General features: G+C 35.1%; 1 protein-coding gene across 28 annotated transcripts in view; it reads left to right on the forward strand.

The window, feature by feature from the left end:
* The window catches only part of nrxn1a (neurexin 1a), a 1,087,315-nt gene that overhangs the window by 1,029,645 nt on the left and 45,605 nt on the right, over nt 1–12,065 (forward strand). The window contains exon 1 of one of the 28 annotated variants that reach the window (XM_051919404.1): nt 6,484–6,647. The exons of 26 other annotated variants lie outside the window; for them this stretch is intronic. In XM_051919404.1, the coding sequence (XP_051775364.1) occupies nt 6,615–6,647 (33 nt within the window). In that variant the 5' untranslated portion in view covers nt 6,484–6,614. Of the gene's footprint in view, nt 1–6,483; nt 6,648–12,065 lie in introns of those variants that run through there. One more of the 28 variants, XM_028821079.2, reaches the window with a different exon arrangement.

Below are 12,065 nucleotides of genomic sequence, written 5' to 3' on the forward strand. Positions count from 1 at the left end.
TGGTGTATGTATATATGTGTATATATATACAGTACATACTAGGGTGTTCCCCCTGCTTACTTCACTCACCAGCCACTTTGCGTCTCTGCCACTCTCGTTGTGAAGAGGGGGACTGAACGCACCCCAAGGAGATGCGGTCGCTCCTCCAAAACCCCCTCTTAAACGGTGATACAGTGGGAAACAAATATTTTTTTTTACCTTCTCTTTACTCGTTCAGCTGTTGGATTGCTGCTGTGCCACGTGATTTGTATCTCATGCGGCGCTTCAAACATTTAAAAGCCTGTACAGCCACTGTCCTAATCTTTGTGTTTTATTTCTGGCCCTGGACATGGCTAAATCTTTTGGCACAAAGTCCCACCTCGCAAGACATGAGTTCTTGACATTTTTTAGTTTATAATTTAAAAACGGAATAAGAATATGAAAATCTATCAACATCACATTAAACTTCGATAAATTCTGAAAAGAATGATACCAAACATATATATGTAGGTTTTAAAATAAGCCCTATTTAAAACGTGACAAAAAATTAGACATAAAACGTCACCGTAGCACTTTTAGGCTTATATCTGGAAACATCTTCCAGAGTATAATCTTCAAATATGAACATAATAAACCATGTGTCTCTATGTTTCAGCATAAATGTAGACAGCTTTGAGAATAGTTAAGTACATTTGCATCACACAACACAGTCATTTTAATTTCTGCATTCAGACTGACATTCAAAAAAATTGCCAATAAGAGTAAATGGCCATTTTATCCTAGACTCTGCGGTGTGTTTTTAAGTTGAGTATAGCTATGTGCCTGGAAAGTGTAGTGTAGAAAAAGTGCATATGGCAGATTGGTAAGTGATGTTGCATCACAGCATCAGAGTCTTGGGTTCAGATCTGGTCCTCGACATTGTCTCTGTGGAATCTGCATTTCTCTCCATGTCTGTGTGGAACACTTCCTTTCCAAAAATGTTTTAAAAAAAATTAGCACCCTGATTCAGGATTTTTTTGCTGGTGAACATGTATCCTGTAGAAATCTACTTCCCTATTACTAAACATTATGTAGCAGTTGATTGTTATGCTTAAATATTAATACACATCATGCAGAGTCTACTTTGCTTCACTTCTGAGGTTTTCTGAATCTATTTATTGTAGAATCGAACTGTTTGAACAAACATTACAGATTTATTAATTCAGTAACATATTACTTTTCTAAGACTAGTAGTATTGAGTGAAAAAAGGAACAAAACCAGGATAGGACACAAGGCCACTGCAGGACACCATTAAGTTGATCTTTGAAATGTGGAAGGAACCCACATGGACACTGGGAAAAGGTACTAACTCCACTGTAATAGTAACTATGCCAGGATTCAAGCCCTGGTGATCCTGGAGTATTAACTCCTGTGCTGCTCACCACACGATTAGAGCAGATTAAAATATTAACACTTCACTTAAAGCAAGGAAGGGATATGAAAAACATATACACAGTCAACTGCATAATTTGCCACTTAGAAAAAACAGCAGAATTTAGATGTGTTTTTCTTGGATTGTAAGGAGAAATTAGAGCACAAACAGTTAACAAAGTCTCTGCCATCTCCTTTAATCCTGTCATTCTTCAGTATTCATCCAATATGGACCCACCTAGGGTGTACCCAGCTGGCACAAATTACAGATGGTGTTCTCTTTGGCAGTCTGCAGATTATACAGTCATCCTCTTGTGAAAAACATATTGAGAGGGTCTGTTATCAAGAAACTCTTAATTTCATATTCATTCATTTTCATACATTTAATTTTTCACAGAAATATTAAATCATACTGTGTCAGTTTCATTGTTACTTCTATACTTAATTTCCATTTTGCTGAAATAAATATGAATTTTATATTCATTATAATCAGTCATAGCAGTGGCATCTTTTGATGTAATTAATGGTATACACATATTAATTATTGTTTAAAGGAAAATATCCACAAATGTTAAAACAGCAAAATTAGATATCTATGTTCTGTTTTTCCCTTCTCTACAGCTTCCTGTTGCTGTTTTAATTAAAAAAGGATATAGAACATATGCTCACTAAGCATTATTTCTTATTATTAACTGTACGTAGTCTTCATAATGCTGCTTACACTTAATGCAATATATTTTAGTCTCTGTTAAAATAAATGGGGGCATGGGGAGTAGAGGCCATTAGTCTCTCTTGTACATATTTTCCTACCAAGGAAAACATTTTTAGTCAGCATGTTAAATCTGCTGTATAATACAGAAATCTTTACTGTGACTAATAAACTTAGGTTGCTGTATATCTGAATCTGTTGGGTTAACAGTTTAACTGCAGTATTTGTGTCCTATGCAATTAATAAATTGAAAACAAAAGTATGTAGTACCAGGCCCTTTTGTGATAATGTATTGTGATGGGGTAGAAGATGTAATGCTAAGGAAAGCATTTTTTTGAATATTCAGAAATGTTCATAGACTTAGGGCAATTAGTGAAAATTATGTAGGTGGGCAATTAATAATTGAAGGTAAACACAAAAGCAGGACCTATGAGGCATATTAATTTCATTGTATATAGAACAATTCCTTGTATTAAGTAATTTGTGCTTTTCTAATGTAAAAGTAACTGCTTAAACTGATTAGTCTAGTCAAATACAGGAAAATAAATATCTAATGGCCCAGTGGCAGCTCCAGGGAGACTATTTTAATGCTGAGTCTGAACAATTACAATATGTCTGAGGGGATTCTTCTCTGAAAACCCTGGTTTCCTCACACATTCCAAAGAACCGCAGAGTAGGTTAACCAGCAACACCAAATTGTCCCCAGTGTGTGTGTGTGTGCCCTGCAATTGCCTGGCGTGCCCTCCATGATTGATTTCTGCCTTCCATCCGCTGATTCGACAGTTGGCTCAAGCACTTCGATCCAACCTTTTATTTTCGGCTTTCGCTAATCCTATTTTTAAGTCACAAGGGTTGAAGCCTGTCCCAGTATTGGAGAAAACAGATGGTAAAGTATTATTTGTGGAATGAATACCTGATGCTTTACATTGTGTTGGAATATATTCAGAAATTATATTTGGATGGATTAACTGTGAATATTCCATTGTTACTTATAGTACTTGAAGTAAAGGTAAGCCTCAGTTGTTCTTATTGTACGTAGCTTCTGAAAGATGCACCTGAAGTGAATACTATATAGTATATATCTGGAAGCATATCCATTCCTCCATCAATTTTTAACTCACTGCTTCCACTGAAGCCGTAAAAAGAGCCAGAGCCAATCCCAGCAGCATTGAGTACAAGACAGAAACCAACCTTGTATAGGATATCAGCCCATTGCAGGATATAACTTTGAATAAAATATATAATTTCTAATAGGTGGATGTTCTGGAAAAGTCAGCATGGAAATTACTGAAAGAAAGAAAACAATACTTTCAATGAAAAGCAACAATCACATCATAAATGAAATGTCCCTTGAATTAAAGTCAGCAATGTGTGACTTTTAATATTTCAAATGTGATTGGAATGTTTATATTAGTAAATGCATTCATAAAGGATTTAAAACCATTGAAAGTTTAAAAAAGGTAAAAAAAAAAAAAAAAAAACACACGGGAGTCTAATTACATAAAGGGCCGATACCAGTTCAAGATGACGGGGAAGTGCAAATTAGATAGCACATTCACTTCTCTTAATGGGATTGTACGTGAAAATGTATCTGAATATAGATTAGGTTCTTTTCACTGATTTTCATTTTAAACCCATTAGGGTAACAGAAAAAGGCTGCTATCAGCAGTGGATAATTTAATGTGATTTGGCTTCTATTTTCAAATCTTGTGCAGAAGATTTTAAGGGTATTGTAATGTAAAATTGCACAATTAGTAGCAAAGAATATCCACCTTTTATTCAAGCGTCCAGGTATACAGCGATACATTTATAAGATGTAATTGTTGTCTGGCTGAAAGCTTAATTGAAAGCAACATTCTGCATTATTTATCTGTTTTGACTTTTTCATATTATGTAAAATGGTGTTAATTACTTACAATGGTTTTGGTCATTTTGTATAACTAATTTAACATATGAGCAGTTTCTAAACAAGTACTTTCACAATGAAGTAAGAAGACATCTTGTTTTTGTTTCTTTATGGAATGGTAGATGGATTTTACAGTGGTATAATTAGTGGTGTTACTGCACCACAATACCTTGACTCCAATTTGGCACCTTCTGTGGAAAGTACACCTGCTCTTTGAAAATAGGCAGCTTCCATTTTCTTCCTACAGCTTAAACACATGTTCTCACGTCATTTGGGATATTTAATTTGCCAACTTGTGATTGTGTGTAGTACTGTGTTTAACTCTACTTCAGGGTTTTGGGAGGCTGAAGCCTTTACCTGCAGCAGTGAGCACAAAGCAGGAAACAGCTCTGGCCAGTGTGCTGGTCTGCCACATGCACACCCACATTTACACAGGGCCTGGAGTCACCAGTCAGTCTTAATAGTAAGTCTTTCCGGATATGGACAGAAACCTGGACTATCTGATAGAAAAATGCATGCAAGCTCATATAGAACCTACGTATTCCATAAAGACAACAACTGAGAGTGAAATTAGATGGCAGTGCTACCCAATGCACCACTGTGCCATCCCCAATACTATTAGTGTTTGATATGTTATTATTACTAGATTATCTTTAGAATTACAGCATAACACAGTATAGTATTCTTAAACCAGCTTAATCCAATTTAGAGATTTGAGATTTAAACTTGGCCATGTCTTTATGAAAGACTGATATCACTGATACAGTTTATAATGGAGCATTTTCCAGATATTCATATTTTCTAAGGATCTGCAAAAAATACATGCTTGTTAAGTTGAAGCTGTTCATCATGTCTTTTCAGGCATTAACACAAGCCTTTGTACTGTCCCTTGCAATTTATTGCTCTAAACCACACACAAAGAAACTCAGATATCAATCGGTCAATCAATAATTGTGCTTTATATCTCCACCTGAGAAGCACAGAGCAAGATCACAATACAATTAATGATAAATCAATGCATTCAGTATTCCTATAGTTAGACTTGCTATAGCCAACATAGTAAAACTGATGAAGAGTAGATAGATAGATAGATAGATAGATAGATAGATAGATAGATAGATAGATAGATAGATAGATAGATAGATAGATAGATAGATAGATAGATAGATAGATAGATAGATAGATACTTTATTAATCCCAAGGGGAAATTCACATACTGATAAAGAAACAATAGTAAAAACATCAAAGGAGATATACAAATAGGTCAAAACAATGTCTCACAGTTTACACCAACTGTAGGATTTTGTAAATGAGTAGCTAGGCTTTGGGGTGATGCTAAAATAGAAAAGAATATAGTCTAGTTATCTATTTGATATACTTTAAATACAACTATAATTGTGGCTGAATAAATTACTGTAATAAAAGACACAACTGATTGCTGTCTAAGTCAAATGATTCCTCTTTTAGTTCAGATGGCTAGATTAGCTGTTGTAATGGTGAAGTAGTGAGAGGTGCTTAAAGCTGGAGTGTGAGTCGCCACTGGTGCCATGGCTCAATACGTTTCCCTGGGGCTTTGCTGCAAAAGTGATTAAGGTGTAAATGTCTTACAATGTAGTCATTGTGTTTGGTTCATTGATAAGGCACAGAAGGCAAGGATTAATGGAGAGAAATGTTCCCCCTAAGGGTACACACACAAAAAGAGAGCACCATATTGTGCCGTGTGTGCAACTCATAAAACATACTGAAATTAATTCTGACAATCTAAACAACCTTTTAGCAAAGCAAGTGATTATCTGAACTCTGTAGTATAAAGTGTGCGACTTTTCTTTTTTTCTAAGCAGAAATACAGATCTTTTTTACATACATAATTAATATTTGATGCTGTCATTTATTTCATTTCATATTTAGGATATGTGACCAACTATTAAAATTGCTCATGATCTTCTTTAATACCGAGTCCGAACGAAGTCTCACAACGGCATTTTGTTAGCTCACTTGTATTATAGTAAAAACTTGTGCTCAGTCTTAGGTAAAATGGAAAGCGATTTTTTGTTTCAGCTACAAATTTACTTTCTCTGTTAATAGTCTACAACGATCCACCATAATTAGTGAGTAGCTTTCACCTAAAAGCCGCTTAAAGCTTCTGAATATTAGCCTTTACACCAATAAGATGTAATTGCTGCAAGCCTCGGTTAATGATGTGCGCAGAGCGTGTGAAGGCGACTTTTCCCGTCGGAATGTGCAGCTGAAGCTAGGGGACCTCCTGCCAGCAGCTTGTCAGCGGCACGCTCTGACTGTGATATACAGTGTGTGCTTCCATTCCGCAGAATCAACTGCAGCATCTCCTCGGCGCATCTCTGCCAGACAACGATTGGCTGCTGAGTGACACGTGACGGACGGAGGCTGCCTGAAGTCTTCCCTTCGCCCATCGGAGTGCAGAGCACTGATAGGCTGGGCTGATGCGCAGGCAATTTATCATCCTGATCTCCCACTGAGTCTAGGAGCTCTCTTGTCACCACTATTGATTTCAGAGGATGGACTAAATTTCCTAGTATTTCCATTAAGAATTAAGAAAAAAAGCTTAAAGCACGCAGGGTAGCCAGACAGACATGGATATGAGATGGCACTGTGCATCCACCCAGGTAGCTGCTTTTATCACAGTCGTTGCAGAATGCAGTTACTGCAGCATGCAGAGGATTAAGCTACCAGTAGTCACATCGAGATCTGCATTGCTTTTAAGATTGAACTGTTAATATATTGAGACGGGAAAGCTGTAATGCTTGATGCAAATAGGCTGTAAACGTACTGTATTTATAGCGTGGGATCACTTTGAACACGTAGCACGAATGCTTGTTAACTGCACTTAATCTTAAAGCATATATTTCCTTTACATAGCATGCTCCTATTTATTATCATTTAAACTTATTTCTTTGTAATTACTGTGTGCACGATGGTGAATGGGGTCGTCAGTCTGTAATTTACTATCCATAACAGCCTCATATTTATTAAAGTGTTTTTGATATGTTTAAGTCAATTACCTTATGAAAGCATGAAACTAAAACTTTGTCATGAGTGTTGTCTTTATTTAGATATCTGCATGCAACTCTGCTTAATTTTACTTATTTGCTTGAACATATTAACAATATCATTTTAATTTTTATCAATATTTCATCTGTAATCATGCTATTCCCATCATTTGTAGAAACACTAATGAATTAATAGTAGATCTGTTCCTTCTTCCAGTTATACTAGAGGAGTAGGCAAGTTTTCTTTCTTTCTTTCTTTCTTTCTTTCTTTCTTTCTTTCTTTCTTTCTTTCTTTCTTTCTTTCTTTCTGTCATGGACTTGCACAGAGAATAGTTTATTGTGTGTTTTAACATTCAGTTTTATTCTCAGAAAATGAAGCACATAAAACCTTGCAAAGATTAGCAGTTACTAGGTAACAGGAAAAAATAGTAGGAAGAAATGGATTGCATCACATGTTATTTTTAGGAAATGTATAATACTTTAATACAGCAAACAGCATTAACATTTTAGTACTAATTTGATAAAGTGAAAATGTGTAAATAATTTTAACATGATATTACTGATATTTCAAAAAATACATATTGAACTACTAATTGCAAATAATTTACAGCATTTTTTAAAAATCAGAAACAAATGAGAGATTTATCCTTTGTTTGTGCAAAAGGTTATGTATAAAAGGGAAGCTAACATACATTAATCTTTTAGACATCGACATCTATATTAGGATGACAGATAAGGTGCTATTACCTCTGGTGGGTTTGGGACTGAATGTCAAAATTCAAGGAAAAGTCATGTGGGTGTTGTGGAGGAAATTCACTTTGTGTTCATGGATTTTTTTTTCAAAGAAGGTCTGTTTTTATCAAGGACAAACATTTAGCAAAGTGGGTTTTGTGAGATTTAGCTTTGTAACTATTAGAGCACATATGTTCATTAATGCACCTGTGATAGATAGATAGATAGATAGATAGATAGATAGATAGATAGATAGATAGATAGATAGATAGATAGATAGATAGATAGATAGATAGATAGATAGATAGATAGATTTTGTAGAGTTCTGTTCACATAAAGGATTTCTACTGTGCCTTTTAATAATCTGTATGATGTTGAAATATGTAATACTTATTTATTCCTAAAAATAGCACTGCTATAATTAAGAATTATATTGTATTATGTATTAAACAATGCCTTCTAAGGTTTAGATCTAAAAAATATACTGTGAATATATTCCACATATTCTTCATGTGAAACTCAGTCAGAGGATTATGTTTTTTTAATATTTTAGATTATCTGCATGAATAAACATTTGTGGAAAAAATACTGTACATATCATTATTTTAATAACAGAAGTGATAGTAAGACATACATATATAATTTACTTAAAGTATAATAATGTTATGGGGTAGGAGGGTACTGATCACATTTCAAAAACCCTTGGCCACTTAAGTTAATAACAATGTAATCCTTCAGAGCTTATTGTTTGCAAAGGCTTACAGTATGTAAAAAAAGTAGACAAAATCTATATGTTGACTTTAAATACAAAATTACAGTAAATTATCACTCATAAATCTTAACCTCCTTTGAAGGATGCTTACTGTAATATTTAAACTGAGTTCTTCTCCATATTAGTATGTTTCAGACAGCCTCTAAATTTAGTGCATGGGTTGTTGTGTTTGGAACATTAAAGATAAAAAATATAAACATTCTTTCAGAGGTAGTGATATGTGAAAGTGCTTGCATGTTCTAAATAAGCTTCTTCATTAATGTTCAGTGGCTGCCTTGCATTTCACATTAAGGAGCACCTTAATAAATTAGAATCTGGTGCCAGCAGTGTAGTTCACAACATTGCACATAAAGAGATGATAAGATGTGCATACTCTTACTGTATCTCTTTTTATCACATCTCACAGGAAAGATGCTCATGCTTCTTCATTAGTCTGAAAAGAGTCGATCTTATGGCATGTTTTTTAAGACATTATTTCCACTGAATTAATTATTAAACGGTGCAGAAAGTGTATGTGAAAACATACAGTAGTACAGTACCTTTTGATTTAGTGAAATGCATTTTGAGATGTGTTGAATATTTAGTAGAACCTATATTATATCTCTGCAGTGGGCTGGTGCCCTGCCCAGGGTTTGTTTCCTGCCTTGCGCCCTGTGTTGGCTGGGATTGGCTCCAGCAGACCCCCGTGACCCTGTAGTTAGGATATAGCCGGTTGGATAATGGATGGATATACAGTATTATATCTAGGAATTCCAAGTTATTTGTTAGCTCTCACATCATTCATTTTGGATAAAGGCACACTGGTTAGCTGCCCTGTCACTACTGGAAGTATTATACACTGATGTGACACATTAGGAAAAAGTCACAGCTTGTGGTTTCTCTTTAAACTACCAGAATGGTGCATCTTAGTCTCCCCTCATTTTATCACTTAGCTCAAGGTGGTGTAAAGACAAAAAAATCACAGAGATTTCTGAAGAATAAAAATCAATTCATTGTAATATTACAAAGACGTATAACTAATTTCTTGGGAAACTTGGTTTTTCAGAAGGTTTTGGCTTCAGACATTTTTTAAATAGCACTAGAACACACTTAGTTTTCAGTTTAAGTCAGTTTGTTCCCATGCATACTGTATTTCCACAGCATCAATTCAATAAACCTCTTTTTTGTGTCAGTTATTCATTTATTATATTTCTTCTAAATTTAAATTTATAAAATTCAGGAAAAATAATATAGATAACCATAATGTAAAAGAATACATTTATATACATTTGGAGATAAAAATGCATATCCTTTTAGCCCATTTTGTGACTTTCCTAGTTAAAAATGATAAAGTTTAATACAAATTGGACACAAAAACAGTATTAGGATGGAATTATCAATTATGTTAATAATTATAAGAGTGATTATGATATGAACCAGACTTAAGAACTTGGAAATAATATAAAACTATATTGTGTCTGAATTTTAGAAGTACAGTATATTCACCCAATCCATTAAGGTGAATATGTGTCTCCTTGACTAGGTTTGAATTAATTGGTCAAAGCACTTACTGCTGCCATATTATGCAGGATCTTTAAGTTCTGTAAAGGCACGTTTTTGGGTGTCACTGCCCAACCCACAAAATGGTAGTATGCCAGACACTGTCATTCTGTGAATTTTAAATTAGATTAGATTAGAGATAAATGTCCTGTGCTGCAGTTGCAAGGGTCTCTAAATAAATACAAAAGATAAATAATAGTAGCAGAAGGTAAATAAATAAATAAGTGGGAAACGAAATGTACAGTGCAATCATTCATAAACCAGCCGCTGGGTACAGTATACAGTGCAGGATAGGTAGGATCAGGTTATTGGGAGTTTAGTGACCTTCTGCCCCAGGGGAGAAGCTATCCTTGAAGCAGGTAGAGTGAGTGGAGAGGTTCTGGTAGCCTTTTCCAGAAAGCAGAAGTGAAAGTTGGGTTGAGTCTTAAGAGAAGGCTGTTACAATATTGGTTAGGGATGGTGGAGGGTGTGCTTAATTACTTAAGCAAGACCAATTATGGACTGTCAGCTATCTTTCTGAACCTGCCTTAGAAGGGTTAATTTTAAGAGTAGTCATTCTGAATGGGCAATAATGAACTATTAACACACTCAAACTGAATCAGTATAAAAGAAAGAGAATAATTATATGCTGCTTCACCAGGCAGGGTTATGATATTCTAAGCCAGCACTTCACATTTTTTTAAACAATGGCATTTTGATTTATAAATATATTAATACCAAGCATACTCAGAATACTAAATCAGTTCTGGTTGTGGTTTTAGGTCCAGATGTACAAAGCCAGTGCATGTATGACACAAGTATGTGCAATTTGTATAGGAAAGTTTGAGTAATTTCATTGATCGTTTTTTTATTCTCTGGTAAAGGATGTGTAGCACTTTCCTTTCCTCAAGCAGCTGATAATTCAGTCCATAAATTAACCCAATGTTTGTCTCATTTGTAATGGTGTGCTGAAGAAATGGAGCCTTAATTGATACTGAACTATGAGTACAAAGATGCCTCACAAAACAGTTCAGGGATAGGTTTCTGTTCATATCACTCTGGTTTCCTAGTCACTCAGGTAAATCTTCTTTATGCAACTGAGGAACTGATTAACTTTTTTTATACCATTATAACATTCTGCAGTTGTTACAATTCTATGTTTTAAAAAGATTTCATATTTTGTTATAATGGCCTGAAATAAATAAACTTGATAATACATTTATTTGGGATGTTCAGCAATTCTTTAAATCTCTTGGAAAGGGATTACAAAATCATGACTGTCCTGGAGATATTAAGCCTTTTTTAGGCTACCTGTATATTTTCTTACTGCTGACTTATGTTTTTGGAAGTCCTACACATGTACAGTTTCTCTGTACTTCCTATATAATATACAAGTGGATGATAATTCCTTTTCTGTCTGTTTTAGTTGTGTGTGGCTAAGACCCGGTTTGTCATTTACTGGCATTAATTAGTGAAAGCTAGGTCAGGGTGGGGGGTGCTCTTTCACTTGTCAGAGCAGTGATGCTACAACATTTATTAGTATTCAGCTGGTAAAGCCCAGTGGATTTCTGAGGATTGAAATTATCAGGTCTTTGCATGGGCTCAACAGGAAGCAGCGAGGCCGAAGCTGTACGTCTGTTTTTTCACATCATATCAGCACTCAGGCACAAATGCAATTCTTGCCTTAGGGAGAAGAACACCATAGCAAATGTCTTTGTGGTAAAAAGAAGGAGGCTAGGACCAAAGACTGATTTTCCAGCTGGGTTACTGGTCTGGATGCTTATGAAAGCAGTCCCTGAAATTTACCATCCATCCATCCATCCATCCATCCATTTTCCAACCCGCTGAATCCGAACACAGGGTCACGGGGGTCTGTCTGAAATTTACCAAGCATCCTAAAATCTCATAGAAAAGGTTATTTTTTTCCCACTCTTTCCTTTGCAGCTTGCACACAGAACTAAAGATTATTTTAATTTGCAATTTAACACATTATTTGTAGAGCCTGATGAATA

Source organism: Erpetoichthys calabaricus, chromosome 15, assembly GCF_900747795.2.
Source record: "Erpetoichthys calabaricus chromosome 15, fErpCal1.3, whole genome shotgun sequence".
Taxonomy (NCBI): Eukaryota; Metazoa; Chordata; class Cladistia; order Polypteriformes; family Polypteridae; genus Erpetoichthys; species Erpetoichthys calabaricus.